The following is a 17,729-nucleotide window of genomic DNA, read 5'->3' on the forward strand; positions in this document are numbered from 1 at the left end:
AATTTATTTTATTTCAAAAAGAAAGCGACTTAGATTACTCAAAAATGAAGAAGTCAGCGTGAAAAAAGTCACTCAAGAAATCAAAGAACAAAAGAGAAAAAACGGTCAAGCAAAAATGTTGCATAAAAAAGACGCACGCGTTTACAATATTTGCTTCAAACTTCGTTCGAGAGCAATTAATAATATCCACGTCTCAGAGAAAAAAACAATTAACCAAAAGCAATAATTAATTAATGTTTCATTTGCGAAAACTAGACCAACTTACACGATTAACATTATTACCAGAAAAGACATTCCAATTAATATACGCCACTTTTTTCATAATAACAAACTAAACTTCATTCCTGACAAACAAAGCACAAATATTCTTTTTTTAATTGAGTTTTCTATAGCGCTTTAATGTTTAAGCATATTATTTGAGGGAAACTTTGTGAATCACCTTTTTTGAAACTTGAACGCGAGCACTAATGTTCAAGCAAAGAAAGTTGCGCAAAACTTCAATCTCTGACGATGAACGAAGAAAAGCTAATAAATTGCTGAAATCATCTGAAATTTAATTTCTCCGACCATTCGCGAATTTGATTGGCTCAACGTTGATCATTCTTTTACTCGCTAACGACTCCTGTGTTGTTGGACTTGTAACTCCATTTCCGATTCGTCCATAGGTTCGTCTTTAATCCGAATCAAAACGGGTGATTCTTTCGTCCCTTTGCCCTCTGCGGAACTACCAGTTGAGCCATTTGCTTCACCCGTTTGCCCAGACGCCGTGGTCGAAGAATCGACTGATAAGTCTTTGGGTTCCTCTTTGATCCGAATGACACAATCGCCGTCATCGTCACTTTGATGAGCCACTATTTCACCGAAGCTTGCTTCTTTGTCGCCAGTTAGATTGTTTAATATTGAGTTGAGGGATGACAGACTGTGTTGCGGTTTGGCAGTTTCGTCGTCTGGAAAAATAACAAAACATTTAAGTAATGGTTAAGTGACTCTGCTTGAACTCACTGTGAACTTCTGGCATTTATAAAGAACCGCGAAGTGGTTCGAGATATTGAGTCAGAATTTCGAAGTAATTTCTGCAGAGTCACTTAACCATGCTTAAAACACGAAACGCGCACGTTTTAAAATGAGGAAACTGAACGAAATTCAACTTTTGGCTAAGTAGCAACTTCTGGCATTTTAACTTCTGGCACTGCAGATTTTCGGCATTTTAAAATGTGAACGTGAGTGTTTTAAGGACCTTAACTGAAGCATACAGAAAGGAGCACGGTGTTTTTCAATATCGGCACAAATGGAAAACTCAGTAATTGACGTTTTTCCCCCCAGGTATAGGAGAGGCAGCATCCTTGCTGCTGAACTAACGAGGCTCTGGCTATGGAAGGCAATGGCAAACCACCATAGTAACTGCCAAGAAACCAATAATGTCAGCTCCAATACAAAGACATCATAACGACGTAAACGTAACCCAAACGGGAGACGCGTCCGGTAGGGGAGGCGCTTCGCGACAGGGCGCACCAGATCATCATCAAGCTACTGCCGCAAAACCAAAGCCAAATAAAAGAATCAAAATTGCTACCTGGAACGTTCGAACAATGTTACAGCCAGGAAAGCTACATAACGTGAAGAAAGAAATGGAAAGAATGCAAATCGAAGTGCTTGGAGTGTCAGAATTTAGATGGAGAGGAAGCGGGAATTTTGAGTCAGACGAAATGAGCATAATTTATTCCTGCTCGGAGGATAAAAGCGAAAAAGGTGTTGGCATTATCCTTGACAAGAAACAAGCAAAGTCACTAAAAGGTTACTGGCCCATATCAGAGAGAGTACTGCTTGTGAAAACGAATGCAACACCAGTGACGATTAACATCATACAAATTTACGCGCCAACCACAGCTTGCGATGAAGAAGAACTTGAAGGGTTCTATGATGATCTTAACAAGGCCATGCAGATGTGCAAAAACAGAGAAGCGACAATTGTCATGGGAGATTGGAACGCAAAAGTTGGGAATCAGAGATCAATTTCCGCGGCAGGCCCCTTTGGGCTTGGAGAAAGAAATGAACGTGGGGATCGATTTATTCAGTGGTGTGAAGACAATCACCTGGTTATCTCAAACACGTGGTTCCAAAACAGGAAAAGTCGCTTGTATACTTGGACGAGACCAGGTGACAGAACCAAAAACCAAATTGACTATATATGTGTCAATCAGAGGTTCAAAAATGCAGTGTCAGACTGTAAAGCCTTCCCTGGAGCTGACATCGGAAGTGATCATGCACCAGTTGTTGCAAAATTCCTCGTCCGTTTCAAGAAGCTCACGGTAGCAAGGACAACAAAGAAGAAAAATTACAGCTCCTTGAGTGACCAAACGAAACTCGACATGGAAAATCTTGCTGGGAAGATGTGGAAAGCGGAGACTCTATTTTCTTCGGAAGGAAGAAATATAGAGTCCGCTCACGAGGAGTTCAAGAGGGCGTGTAAGGAAGTAGAGGAGAAGTACGTTCCCACCCAGAAAAGACCAAGGAACAGCTGGATAACTGACGAAATAACCAATTTAATGGCGGAAAGGCAGCGAAAACAGAAACACTCAGAAGATTACAAAGAGCTAGACAAGCTGATAAAAAATAAATGTATCGAAGCAAAGGCGGAGTATTTCGACCAACAATGTGATGAAATTGAAGCGTTGGAGAAATATATGCCCCGCGACCATCACAAGAGAATACAGCTTGTGACCGGGAAGAACAGAGCCAACAAACAGGCAAGCGTACTGAAGGACAAGCAGGGAAATATATTGATCGACAACAACGATATATTGAGTCGCTGGAGGGAATACATCGGCGAGCTATATGAAGACGAGTCGAGAACCTGCGAATCCATCTAATTCGAGGGAACACTTACGGGAGAAAAAATAATGAGAGACGTAATACGGTATGCAATCAAGGGCCTGAAGCAAAACAAAGCGGCTGGAAGAGATGAAGTACCCACAGAGCTGCTAAAGTGTTTGGGAGAAACTGGGATCGGAATGCTACAACATCTCGCCGACGAAATCTACGAATTTGGAGAATGGCCGAAGGAGATGATGGAATCCACCTTCATACCATTGCCAAAGAAGCCGAAGGCTACCGACTGTAGCAACTTCCGCACGATCAGCATCATGAACCACTCAACTAAGATCATCCTGAGAGTTATCATGAACAGAATGAGAAAGATCATACACGAGAAGTAAGCGAGATGCAGTTCGGCTTCATGCCCGACAAAGGCACAAGGAACGCTATATATGTAATCAAACGAAAACAAGAACGGAATAAAGAAATGCAAAAGAAGATTTTTTGTTGTTTTATTGATTACACAAAAGTGTTTGATCGAGTCGAACATAACATCTTATTCGAAATTCTAAACGATTTTGATTTTGCAGACAAAGATATCCGAGTGCTACAAAGCTTGTACTTCAGACAACAGGCAAATGTTCGTGTTAACAACGAGTTGTCTGATTATACAGACCTGAAACGAGGTGTTAGACAAGGTTGTATAGCTTCACCCGATCTTTTCTCACTATACACGGAGATGATTATGAGACACTCTGACGACGAACCAGGTGTAAATATGGGAGGACACAATATAAACAACATCCGATTCGCCGACGACACTGGACTGATCGCGGGCTCACAGGAAGACCTACAAAACCTGTTAAACGTAATATATGAGCGAAGTGAAAAATTCGGTATGAAGATCAACACGGCGAAGACAGAAGTAATGATAATGAACAACTGGGACAAAGAAAAGGCAGAAATAATGTTGAACGGAGTAACGCTTAAACAAGTCGAGAAGTTCAAATATCTTGGCAGCTGGATAACATCTGACGGGAGCTGCTCCACAGATATCAAATGTCGGATCGCAGAGGCGAAGACTGCGTTTACAGAAATGAGAAGCATCCTTTCGACCTTAAAGATGCCGTTCAAACTGAGGTACAGAATTCTGAATTGTTATGTCATACCAATAATGCTGTATGGATGTGAAAATTGGATTCTAATGAAATCAGACATAAAGAAACTGGAAGCAGCTGAAATGTGGTTTCTGAGACGAATGCAGAAGATAAGCTGGAAGGAAAAGAAGCCGAACGAGGAAATTGTGAAAAGCACTATTGGTTCGAGGAACCTGCTTGCGAAAGTGATGCAAAGACAAACATCGTTCTTCGGACATATCATGCGCAAACAAGGTATTGAGCAGGTTGTGACAACGTGCAAAATCGACGGCAAAAGGAAACGTGGTAGACGCCCGACACAGTTTCTGGATCAGATAATGCGATGGACCAATTCTCAAAGCGTCGCTGATGTCATGAACAGAGTCAGAAGCAGGACATTAACGGTTGCCAAATTCTTTTGACACGGCACTTCAAGAAGAAGAATTCTTGGAAAGTTTTTAATTTTTCAATTCTTGGTAATTTTAATTTTTTAATTTATTTTTAATCTTGGAAAGATACGCAAACATTTATTGTAGCATATGATGTAAAATGTAATTGTGAAATCGCGCGTATATAAAAATGCCCGAGTAATTTACATTTTTTGTAGCTAGTACCTAGTTTTATATCTTCAATTTACATGTTCACCAAAAGAGCAATCCCCCCCCCCAGTGTTTTCTATGACCCTCAGTTACAAATTATATGTTGTTGTTATGGCAAGTTACTATGTAAGAACATAGCACGTGCGCCTTGGGGTCATAAAAGATTTATGCTCACTACGCTGGGGGGGGGGGCAAAACAGAATAGATCAGAACAATCTTAACCATTTTTGTTAGTTGAACTTGATGATGATGACGCATTTTCGACGGCTTGTGCACTGCTACTGTTTGAGTTGGGTTCTTTAGCTGGCGTCTTATTTGGTTCGTAGTTAGGGTCGTTTAAGTTTCTTGCTGCTTGGTTTGATTCTGAGGACGTGCTCTCCATTGAGTTTGTTCTGGGTGTGGAGGGAATGACTGTATCATTACCACTATCTGTGAATTCTTTGTAGCAGAAGAAATGCACCGTCTGAAAATAAAAAAAAAGTTATGAAAAGATTTTTCACAAAATCATTTTATTTGAGAAACAATGGATCTGTTCCCACGTGGACAAAAACAATTTTTCAATAGCCTGTGTGGACAAATGCGTGTTCTGCAACAAAATAATGGTTTGTTTTATAGATGCAAATCTTCTAAAATCTTCTACAAGGTTTAAAATTCTCTTATCGGTTTAACTCTTCTACAAGAGGGCAAAAATCCTGGATCTATTCTGCCCCCCCCCCCGTTACAAATTATATCTTGTTATATAGCAGGTTACTATATAAAAAAATATAGCACGTGCACCTTGGGGCGTAAAAAATATAAGCTGACTAAGCTGGGGGGCCAAAACAGAATAGATCCAAAATCCTTTATGGCTTTAACTCTTCTACAAGGGGGCATCCGTTATAGATATTTATCTTCTACAGGGGGCATCAACTCAAACTCAAACACAAATCTGCAAACGAAGAACAAATCCAACGCTGAACCGGCAATCTTCACTCCAAACTAGACAAACCAACTGACCTTCCCCTCTACCCGGATGGCGTCCAGGAAGTGCCACTCTTCGGCTGTGACGTGCCAGAACTGCTCGAAGTACTCTCGACATATCTTGCAGATCTAAAACACAAATACAATTCAGACAAGCTATGCTATTTAAGTTACAAAATTAAATTAAAAACACTTGTATATCGACAGTACCAATAAGGAGAATTAATAATGTGCGACCGCAAATCATGTTCCACACCATCGAATGATAAACAATTTATAACATAAGAAAAATTAAGCTTACCCTTCATGATAAGTAGGTTAAGTATTTGAACATATTCAAACCCCCGCTAAATTAGCTGGTTAACAACTTTGAATGAAATAATTTGTAAGTTGTAAAACAATTTGCAATCTCAAACTCTCTCTCATGTTGCCAATTAGTTCTTAACACCCTAATTTTAAGGTCAGCAATTGTGAACAGTCAAAAAGTTGTCAATTTGCTTCGGAAAATGATCCAATCAACTTTCATTCACGAAAAACGACTATTATTTTTCTAGATAAAACTTTTGACAATCGTTTGGTAATTGCACATATTTTGGCCTGTGTAAAATTTCCAGTCTAATATACAAAAAATCTGGAACAATCAGGCGAAGTAAAATCAAGCCGTAGAGCAAACGGAAACGTAAAACTATTACATGAACAATTTCTTTTTTTTTCATCTTTTTCTAATATAGATCACACAATTGAGTCATTGATACTTAGAAAAACTGATATTCAGTCAGTGATAATAAATCAAAGAATACAAACTACTAGTAAATATAAACCGACTAATGTCGGAAGAATTGCTCTCGAACGACAGGCGGGTGGAAAAACAATTGACCACGCCGGGATTCAAAACATTGACCTCCCAATCCCTAAACAGAAGAACTGCCCACTCGGAGATCATTTCCTTCTTATTGCTATGCTGCAACCAACTTCATATTAGCAAAAAGCTGTACTTCAGAGTGTGAACAATAGAGATCACTCAAAAATGAAGCACGAAAGCGTAAAAAACTCACTTGAGAAGTCAAAGAATGTTCTAAAGGAAAAAGCAAAAAAACGGTCAAGCGAAAAATTTGCATAAAAAGAACAAAACTTTTACAATAATTGCTACGAACTTCGCTCAAGAGCAACTAAAAACGATTGCGTACGTAAACGTTCTGTTCTGGGTGACAAAGAATACGTTGAGAGCCTAATTCGAAATCGCCTATTGCCAGTCAGTTATTTTCTAGTTCTTAACGACCTAATTCTGCTAAACAAGATTTAAGTGAGCTTCACTTCTATGAATGCATCAGACCACTGGTCAATAAGTTTTGCTTGTCCAAAGACCAGATCAAGTGAAAAGTTTTTTATTGAAGCGAGAAAAACATTTCGGAAACGTTCTGAAGATAATTACTTTAATAGAGTAGCCCGATTCAATAATTCTTTGTCTCAACTAAACAGTTTTGCTAACTATTCACCACACAAAAATCCATGTCAGTTTCAAAGAGAAGTGAAGAACTTTTTGGGAGGGGAGGCGTTGGAAAGATTCAAATATAAAAGTTACCCTTCAGAATGGAAAGTTTTCGAGAAATTTTAATTATTGAAAATTGATTTCTCCCCTAATCTGAGGACTACCACGCTGGTTGTAACCAAGTTTGGTTGAATTCAATATTATTATTATTATTATAAAAAACCATGACGTTTTACAGTTGTCTTGGTCAATAAAAATACCAAATGCATCAATTGGAAATCTTGATATCTCACGATATCTCGCGAAGTGATTGTGACGCCATATGATTGTAATAAAAGACCAAAAAACCAAGAGACGCCCAATGATAGCCCCCGCAATCGTCTCTCGACTACTATCAATCTAAAGTTATTCAAAAAAGTTATAGGAAATAACTGCATCAATAAAAAAACATTTCAAATAATTTACATCTTCTAAAAGATACTGAAAACTCATAGACTCTATGCTTTTAAGTCAGAACTTTCAATTTCTACAAAATATTACACTTTATTCCTTTTTTAATAGATAATTTACCCTTACAATGCAAAATTGACAAAAATTTTTCTTAAATTCGTAGCCTGAAACTCTTCTGTAAAAAAGGGACAAGTAAAGCAGTCAGAAAAGCTGCTGATTGAGTGGTTAATGCTCTTAGAGAACTTTATGCTCAGCAACTGAGCTGTAGCGCTTCGCCTGTTTTCCACGCTTTTCATCAAACGACCTGCAGGGAGCTGTCATTGGTTGTTACAGCAACGTTAAGCTCAAGCAGGCTAGCCTGACTGTGTGTAAGACGCTTGGTTTAACGGTGGCGGAGCGCAGCCGCAAATTGGGGTTAAACCACTCAAAATTGCCCTATCACCGTGAATTTCCACCTACAGCAGAATTGTAGGCGGTGTGTGGGATTCACCGTAACTTCTGAGGAGCTTAAATTAAAGGTGTAAAGAGAAATTATCGGACTTTTAGATCCAACCCTCCCTCCCTCCCTCCCCCCCCCCCCCCCGAGACAAAACAATCAAACCTCGTCATTGGGAATCTTGGAGTCGGCACAGACACTCATCTTCTCAGCTTCTACCGAATTCTCATTGCTCATCACGTTGTCATTGGCTGATGTTCGCATCATCTCATTGGCTACAGACTCCTCTCCGAAACCAGCCGAGAGACGATCCGCGTGATCAGACAGCACAAACCAGTCCTCGCAGATTGGGAACCACTCTCGTGACGAGCCCACATAGCCATCCGCTTTCCGTTTCTTTTGCCTTGAACACGCAATTCAAAATTCAGTTTCAATATATTTCGGATCTTTTCCATTTACGGAAAAAAAATCCCATCTTTCAGCCAAATGAATCGCTAGTCAATTTAATTCTGGTTAAGCTCGCTATAAAATGGTTCGAACAAAAGTCAACAAAATCAAATCTAACCTTTATAGCATTAAAATGGCATTCTGAATATCGCAAAATAATTCCAACCACAAAACCATAAAATTCGGACGGTATTCTATGAATTGAAAAGTGGCGAAGAAAAGACTGGAGACTATCCTTTTTAACAGCACAAAAAATGTACACCGAATGTAATCGAAGTCGCAAAATGCATATTTTAGCCTCTGTGTGCAACAGAGACAAGGCCATGTAAATTCTCAACTTACCTCAGTCTTGTTCACAATAAAAACCAATAACATAGCCCGCAGATTGCCGGAAAATAGCCGCGATAGACGCTTGTGGCCTTCCATGAATTAAAACAACTAAAGAAATAAGATAGACAGATAGATCGACCACCAGTCCTTTCATACCACTAGACTTCTTGGGTTAGATTCGGGCTGTCAATTTCATGACACAAACGGTCTATAAGGAAACAGCCCTAAAAAAGCGTTTTCAAAATTGATATTCGCAATCAAAAACTCAAGACTAATACTCAAGAATTAGCGCATATAATTTGGCACTACTTAGATGCGCACTATTCATCTTTAACTAGTAAATGTTGATAAAACTTAAAGTTCCATAAGTGAGTTCAGAAGTCATTTTTTAGAGAGGTAAGTCAAGCAATTGGCCTAAAAGCAGAAATGACGTCACGCACAAATTTTGACAGCAACGCAGTAGAAGTCACTGAAGTCAATGAAAAAGTAAATTCCAAGAAGTAAGGTCGTAAGAATCATCGATGGAGACGACGAAAAAAACATAGCAGGACAAGTCCTGACATGCAATTCAAAGAATTGAATGAAAAAGTTAGAAGAACTCAACCTGACCAGAAGATCAATTGAACAATGCCAGCCAAAACACAAACAAAATCATCTCAAAAAATTGAGAAACTAAAACAATCAAACAAACTAAACAAAAACATACTGATTGCTTAAACTCTTGAAGCTTTTACCCCTAAGGCAAAATTTGATCCCTTTAAATATACCTATAACAAAAATATGTTCAAAACCAATTTTTGTTTCTGATATCGGTCCAGTATTATATTTGCAAGACCTAAAAATTCATCGGCCCTTGAAGATCGATTAACTAATAAATGGCAAATTTTAACGAAATGTTGCTGAAATTCACGATATAGATTTCTTCAGAATCACTTCGGTGTCTCCAGATGCTATTCAGTAACCGACTTCCAAGCCATAAAATATTAATTGGCTCAAAGATCGATAGGCAACAATTTTTAGAAAAAATTTCAAATTTCGAAAAATACAAATTCGTTCTTTTAAAAAATTGAAAACAATTTGATTGCCCCCTAGCAACTATTAAATAACATACTATCAAAACTTGCATGAGTTTACCTGGCTAGCGAGGCCAGAAAGACTGAATAGTAGACAATGTTTTGAAAAAATTGCAAACTTTATGAAAAAATTTCTAAAATTCGAAAGGTTAAATTGTTGAAAACAAATCCATTGAAACTACAAAACCATGCAGTAACATTTTAACAGACAGTAGAGTAAACTTTGCTGGCTTTTGAGAATGGACAAATATCAAAAACTAACAAAAAGTTTGGGAAACCTTAAAAAAAATTGCAGATTTTAGCAAAAAATTCTGAAAATTCGAGACAATAAAAAGTTGAAAACCAATCCATCGTTACTGGAAACTGTGCAACACCCTATTATTCAACCTTAAAGGAGATTCCCTGGCCCCTAAAGCTGGAAAACCTCAAAACATGACAAAAAATTTCAAACTTGAAAAAAATTGCAAAAATTAGTATCGTTTTGCGTGTTTATGTTTGTAGTACCAAAACAAATAGCTCATTAAAAGGTCATATCAAGTAATTTTGTCTCGCAAAAGGCCTTCATCAAAAATTAAAAACTTCAACCAAAGACTAATCGAACAAAAAACTCAGAAAAATTAAAATTAAATTAAAAAACATCAAAAGTTGCACCATTTTGAGCCCAAAAACTCCGAAAAAACTTAAATTAAAGCCATCCCAGCAGCAACACCACTCTAAGCAATTGAAGGACTACAAAAGCCCACATTGTGCCTCTAATGAAACTTAATGCCGGCTGGGCTGCTTTAGTTGTTTATCCCATTTTGAAAGATCAAATTCAAAAGATCAAAAATGTGTGAACACATCTTAAAAACATAGAAGGACAAGTCCTGATGTACAATTCAAAGAATTTTCATTGACTAAACAAAAAACTCGACCTAGAACGAACTATGAATGAATTGGGAAAACCATTTCTAAAAAAACATCAAAAAAGTAAAAAAAAACAGAAAAATCAATGTCAAAATGCCGCATGTGCGCAAAAAACTACTAGCGAGAAATGAAAATTTGGTTCAAACAAAAAATTAGGCGTATAGTGATCTATGAATAGAGTGGGAAAACCATTTAGAAAAAAATCCGATCGAAAAAAAACGAAAAAAAAACAGTAAAGACCAAAGTGAAATTGCCGCATGTGAACAAAAAACCACTAGCGAGAAAGTGAATTTTTGTTCAAACGCCATTTTCTCACTCAACTTTAAAATTAGAGTGAAAAAATTTCACGCCGCAAAACCACTCGTTTTTTCGCTCCACTTCCTGCTTCGGCGTGACCAAAAACACTACTCAAATTTGACTTCAAAAATCATAAAAATGTGTGAACAGATCTTAAAAAAAAAGACGGCGCCCCAATACAATTCAAGTTCTTTGAATTGTAAAAAAAACCACGATTTCCCCAATCGCTTCGCGGCTATTAACAAGAATTGTAGACAATTACAGCGACAAATTGCAGGGATTTCGTTTTTTACCGATTCTAACCAGTTTCTGCTATTTTACTTTTAGCAATGTAAAAGTGACTTATTGCGTAACAACAAATATGAACTATCCGTTAGTGATTTTGCGTGATGCATTCTTTAATTAGTCTCACTGGACCACACACATAAAAATAGCTGTTTTATTGTTCCAACATTTCTTCAGAAATGTGAGCATATTTATGCGAGGCTGGCTTCTTTTCTCCCGACCAAATCAAAAACATTTATGCGCTCAGAACAATACAAATGGTACCAGATCTTTTCCGCTTGTTCCTCCCATCATGTTACTATTCCGTTTGTGCCCCCCCCCCCGCCCAGTTAAAAAGCACGTGTCATTACCTAGTAAATCATTGTAATGATTTATGTAATCATTATGTAATCATTATATGATTAATGCACCCACTAAGCTGCGGGGCACAAAAGGAAAAGATTCATAGTACCACATGGAAGCTTTTATTTACTAATGAAAATATTTAAAAGTTAGGTTGTTAAAATCCACGTTTCCAAAGCTTCCATGTGGTACCATGGATTGTAGATAATTGACAAGCCTTCTAAAGAATCCAATTAATTCAAAGAACTTAAAGAATGCATTTAAAGAATCCAATTAATTGCAATTGTCACAGCATAAAATTATTGCTATTGGTCAGATGATGGTTATGAAGTGATAAAAGTAGTAACCTGAAGTGCCAGTCCAAATGAGCAGTGTATTGAGACTGCTTGTCAATAGGGTACCGCATGCCACAGGAACTGCACTGCAGGCCACGGTACATACGCTGGATCACCCCAAACTGGTATCTACACAAACAACAATGCAGGTCAAATAATCTTGCCGAAAATAGTATCTCTATATGCATCACAAAATGTATCATCATAAGGCAGTTAGAAATCATTTCTAGACAGTTTTATTCAACCTGGGAAGGTGTGAAAAGTTCTCAAGTCTATATTCTGGATGATCCCAGATTTAGATATTTTTGCCTTCCGAAAACCGAAATACAAACACGGGCTTAATGTCTTATATTGCAGGATCATTTATATAATACTCCCATCAAGCCGTTCATAAAATTAAGAAACGAAGTCAATCAAGGTTAGAAATACGAATTTGGATCTCTTGAAGAGCTCATAATAAACTTGAATTATAGGCGCAGATTTCCAGTGGCTCGTACAAAATTCAGACAGCAGTTAAAAGCTTTCGAGGAAACCTAATTTCAGTCTCAATTCAGTCAAACGTGTTATAACTGAACTGATCCGGAATTCCGAAGAGCACTCAACACGAGGAGAAATAGAGTGACCAAGTAATCTTATTTGTGAAGTAAGTTGGGTCAACAAACTCTTTGAGTGATTCATTGTCGAATGAGATGTTTCCAATGTCGGCCAGTGGCTCCGTGTCCGCATCAGGAGGTTTGAACCTCATAGACTCATCCTCGTCCTCATCTTCATTCACTCCTCCTCCTCCCCCTCCTTGTTCAGACTGGGCAGGTTGCTGTGGTTGGTTCCCACCCCCCACTGCCACCCCAGCCTCTGACTGGGGGTCATTAGTGTCCTCCGCAAGAGTACTCGACGAAGAGATCATTCCTAAAAACACACAATTTTTACATTCATAAGTCTTGTAATAAGAATTAGAGTTTGTTAAACTCTAATTCTTATTGGAGGTTCTCGTTAAAACGGTGGAAGTCCCACGCCCCCCCCCTCTCCCTCACAGCAACGAAATTAGCTTTGAGGAAATGTGAAGTAAAATTGCTCAAACCAGCTTTCCCGAAAGCATTTGTACCGTCTAGAAATCAAAATTCGTTTGAAGTTATGCATTGGGTTTTCAAACTACGATGTATTTCTCATAGCTATGGCTCCGTTGTTATTGTGAACCGGAAATGATCCGAAATTCAAGCGAGAGCAAATAATAATATGAATGCAAATTAGAACATAAACCGACAAATGTCGGAAGAATTGCTCTTGAACGACAGGCGGGGCAATTTAATTCATGGTCTTTAGTCTAGATCAGTTTTTCTTTATTAGTGCAAAAAAGCTTGACCCCACCGTGATTCGAACCAGTGACCCCTCGATCAATTTCCACCCCCACTTACCACTGCGCAACGAGTCAACCGCTTATGCTGCAACCGATTTTGTATTAACGACTTCGGAGCACTAGAGATCACTCAAAAATGATGAACCAAAGTGTCAAAAAGTCACTTGAGAAGTCAAAGAATGTTCTAGAAGAAAAGCGCAAAATTGTCAAGCAAAAAATTTGCATAAAAAAGACACACACGTTTACAATAATTGCTATGAACTGAGTTCAGGAGCAATTAATCACGTTCATTATAGAACAGCACGCATTCTAAATTTTTTTCATGTATTGTAACGCTACATAGAGCTTACTTATACGCATAATAACTTACCCATGTCAATGAGTCGATTAAACAGGGAACTCAAGTCTACGTTGGACTCATCAAGTGACACGGGTTCTGGAACTGGGACAACAGGTGCCGCTGGACCACCGCCACTTGATAAGGGTACTGTCGCACTTCCAGGAGCCAGACCAGGTTGGGTCATTTGAGGACCAACATTCATCGGTTCCAAGGGCCTAGGAGCTGCTCCTAAGATTGGACCTGTACCCGGTAATGGAGGACCAGAGGTTGGTGGAACTCGAGGTCTGTTTTGGACTTGAGCACCAGCGAATCTAGGGTCAAATGGCATCTCTTTTGGCCAGGCGAGACCATGCTGGTCGTAGTATCGATCCCATTCAGGAGAATAGCCATAACCAGGCCCAAACTGGTATACTGAAAGGACATATTAATCGGGTTTAAAATATATCACTTTCAGACATCTAGTGAATGAAAATTGGTTATTTTTTCTTTTAATTTTTTTTCAGTTTTGGCTTTAAAAGTCGCAAATACCAGCAACAATTAACTACCATTAAAAAAGTCATCGATACAGAGAATTAATTTAAAACTGGAGGGAATTCTACATTGAAAGAATTCTTCATTGTTTGATATATGTACCTTCGGTCGGAGGCAGATTTCGCGGAATGTCCGTTTGATTTGGCTTGGGAGGGGCTGGAAATTCCGGAGGCCTAGGTGGCATTGGTGCCGTAGGAGGTCTATTCATCACAAACTGCGGTGGTCGCATTGGCATGTTGGGCAGCGGAGGAGCTGCATCCTCTCTCGATGGAGGCATACCATCTCTTGGATTCGGTGGGAACCTGGGGGGTCCAACGTTTCGCCACCTGGGATCCGGGGGCATACGAGGAGCACCTCTGAAGTTGGGCGGCGGAGGTCCCTTATAGGGGATCTGGTTAGCACCTCGAGGTGGCGGAGGTCCTCGCTGGTTCGCCAGGAAATGAGGAGGAGGCGGGTGTCTGAAGCTTCTGACGTCGGGACCTCTGAGCGGAGGCCCCGAACCTGACCGCGGGGGAGGTCCAAATCTACGGTCTCCAGAGGTTGGTGGCGGTGGAGGTGGTCCACGATGATTAGCAGGCCATCTGCTGGGATTTATAACTGGGCGTCTGCCTGGCATATGAGGTCCTAAAATTACATTATATAAAAAGCACGTTCTTAGCCATGAAAAGACCCTTCCTAGAATACTGGCTATCTTTGAAAACTAATGATAGCAAAACGAATGATCAGCAAAAGAAACCGATTGATTATAAAGTACTGAACGCAGCAAACCTTCGTCCAATCTGAAAGTCGTGTCTTCGCGATTAGGTTAACGAAAATACCCAGTTACGCAATTCTTCATCGGCTAACGCGGTCTTTTGAGTATAAAGCACTAAAAATAGAATTTTTGGATCAGATATTTGATCAGAACAAAGTCGAGCATGATAAAATCCAGAAAAAAACCAACTAAACGGTGAATTAAAAATGGTACGCTGAGGTTTTATTTTAAAAGAACTGGGCAAAATTTTGTACATGTTTTACATATACTTTTTATTGGCCTTCAAAACGAACTTCTTACCTTTAGACAAAATTTGCTACTATGAAGGGAGAGGACACCTGCTTAAACAGGCTACTCAAGTAGAAAAAACTTAAACATAGCTAATATTTGCATTTTTCGCTCAAAATAAACAGAAAAGCAAATTCAATGGAAAAAATAAATAGGTTTTGGCACTGAATTATTAACTTATTTTTTCAAAACAAAAATTTCTTTGATTTCCTTTCGCTCACAATCGATTTAAACAACAAAACTAATTTAAGAATGAGAGAAAACATTTACCACTCAAATATGAAGAACAAAAGTGTGAAAAAAGTCACTAAAGAAGTCATGGAATGTTCTAGAATACAATACCGGAAGCGACTCAAAGTGTCGTGCAATAAAAACTATTGGACTAAAAACTGAAACATAAACTGAAATAAAAACATAAAAACTGAAATATAAAACTTCAATAAAAACTCGTGCAATTAAAACTAACGTTACCTAGTTCAGAATTATCCAAAGAGAAAAAAAACTATCAAAACACAAAAACTTTGGGTGGGATAGGTAGTCGAAGGTGTAGGTAGTTGGGGGATGCAAGCAGCAAGTGTGGCGTGCGGGCTGGTGAGGTAAGTGTGTGTGGTGGGGGGGGGGGTGCAAGCAGGGTTAGGTCGCTGCCCTGGGGTAAGGTAGGAAGGGGATCCGATAGGTAGGTGGTTGGACTGTAGTTTAGATAGGTAGGCGGGACTTATATGGGCTCAAAAATTCTCCAAATGACCTCTTCAGTTCAGATATTACGAACAGTTCCTAATTACTATATATTACTAACTAAGCTACTGTTAAAGTCCAATTTTCTAAAACAGAAGTCGAAGGACAAAAACGAAGGTAAATGGTGGAATCGAAAGAAATATAAAAAAATAAGTCATGAACAAGCTTGCTTGAGCTAACAAAAACTGCAGAAAACCAATACACCTCGTTGAGTCGTTAAAAGACAAACTTTTATAAACATTTCTTCAAAATTCGTTTTGATCAAGTTTACATGATACTAAAACCGCTGTTTTGGATCAATCAATTTTCAAATTAAACAAAAATTAGATTACAATTATTAAAAAAACAGCTGGCAGATTGCCAGAAAATAGCCGCAATAGATTCATAGATCGGCAGTCTCAAAAACAGTAAAAATGACGGACCAAAAAAACTCGTCTTTTCAATGAAGGCTGATCTGTAATATTTTGATTAAAAACATGTATAAGTTGTTGCTGCCTCTATTAGCTGCTCTCAAATAACCTTCATTTAGAGTGACACACACCCATTTGACCTTATCTCTTTGAATTAAAGTAAATAAAAGTCAATTTCAAAGTGAGGAAGTCATTTTTGAGAGTGAGGTAAGTCAAGTGTGACCAAAAATTTGATCACGCGCATGAACAAAAAAATTCGCCTTAATAAGAGCGAAAAATGACGTCACACATGCAATTCAGTTGAAATTGCATGAACGAATGAACAAAAATGGCTGTGACGTCATATGGTCGTAACAAAAATCATGACGACGAAATAAAAACACATAGCATGGCAAGTCCTGACGTACAATTCAAAGAATTTTCATTGACTAAACAATAAACGACTAATAACCGACTATGAGTGAATTGGGAAAACCATTTCTAAAAAAATAAGATAAAAAATTTTAAAATTTAAAAATCGGTGTCGAAATACCGCATGTGAACAAAACTCCACTAGCGAGAAATGAAAATTTGGTTCACACAAAAAACTAAGCCTAGAATGAGCTATTAATGGATTTGGAAAACCATTTAGAAAAAACCCGATCCAAAAAAATCGAAAAAACAGTAAAAATCAAAGTGCAATTGCCGCATGTGAACAAAAAACCACTAGCGAGAAAGCGAAATTTTTGTTCAAACACCATTTTCTCACTCTACTTTAAAATTAGAGCGAAAAAATTTCAAGCCGCAAAACCACTCGCTTTTTCGCTCCACTTCCTGTTTCGGCGTGACCAAAGTCACTACTCCAATTTGACTTTAAAAATCATGAAAATGTGTGAACAGATCTTTAAAAAAAAGACTTTTTGTAATTGTAAAACATAGCCGGCAGATTACCGGAATAGCTGCGAAAGAATAGACCTGCGTGCCATATAATAGAGATAGAAACAGATACAGATCTAAATTGAAAAAATCGACGCCACTAAAAAAACTAGGTAAAAAAAATTGAGCGATAAATTAATGAAGCTTGTTAAAATTCATTCCGCAAAAGCCTCTTATTAGGGACCTTTACTGCACATATGAGTTCCTTTGACCTTAAACAAATTCAAATTAAACTTAAGTTTTAAAGTGCAAAAGACATTTTATTGAGTGAGGTAAGTCACTTGTGATCAAAATCTAATCACGCAAAAAACTTTTGCTAAAGAGAGTGAGAAATGACGTCACGCGTGCAAACGCCGTTAGTGAGAGGAAGAAGTCATTCAGAAAATTTGACTTTTTCAGCTTTGCAGTGTGAACAAATGTAAAACGAAAAAAAAAGCGTCAGACGACGAAACAAAAAAAAACCCAAGAGCACCGCAATATAGCTACACTCAGCTTACAGCTTC

General features: G+C 38.3%; 1 protein-coding gene across 1 annotated transcript in view; it reads right to left on the reverse strand.

Annotated features, from left to right (window-relative positions):
* Positions 1-209: 209 nt before the first annotated feature.
* Positions 210-17,729, reverse strand: part of LOC142349875 (uncharacterized) — a 68,510-nt gene continuing 50,990 nt past the window's right edge. The window contains exons 9-16 of the mRNA XM_075401701.1: positions 14,227-14,748; positions 13,624-14,004; positions 12,562-12,805; positions 11,912-12,028; positions 8,050-8,287; positions 5,546-5,638; positions 4,772-5,012; positions 210-947 (exon numbers count right to left, since the gene is read on the reverse strand). Of these exons, the coding sequence (XP_075257816.1) occupies positions 613-947; positions 4,772-5,012; positions 5,546-5,638; positions 8,050-8,287; positions 11,912-12,028; positions 12,562-12,805; positions 13,624-14,004; positions 14,227-14,748 (2,171 nt within the window). The 3' untranslated portion in view covers positions 210-612. The remainder of the gene's footprint in view (positions 948-4,771; positions 5,013-5,545; positions 5,639-8,049; positions 8,288-11,911; positions 12,029-12,561; positions 12,806-13,623; positions 14,005-14,226; positions 14,749-17,729) is intronic.

The sequence above is a fragment of the Convolutriloba macropyga genome, chromosome 11 (assembly GCF_964194025.1).
Source record: "Convolutriloba macropyga chromosome 11, txConMacr16.3, whole genome shotgun sequence".
NCBI lineage: Eukaryota > Metazoa > Xenacoelomorpha > Acoela > Convolutidae > Convolutriloba > Convolutriloba macropyga.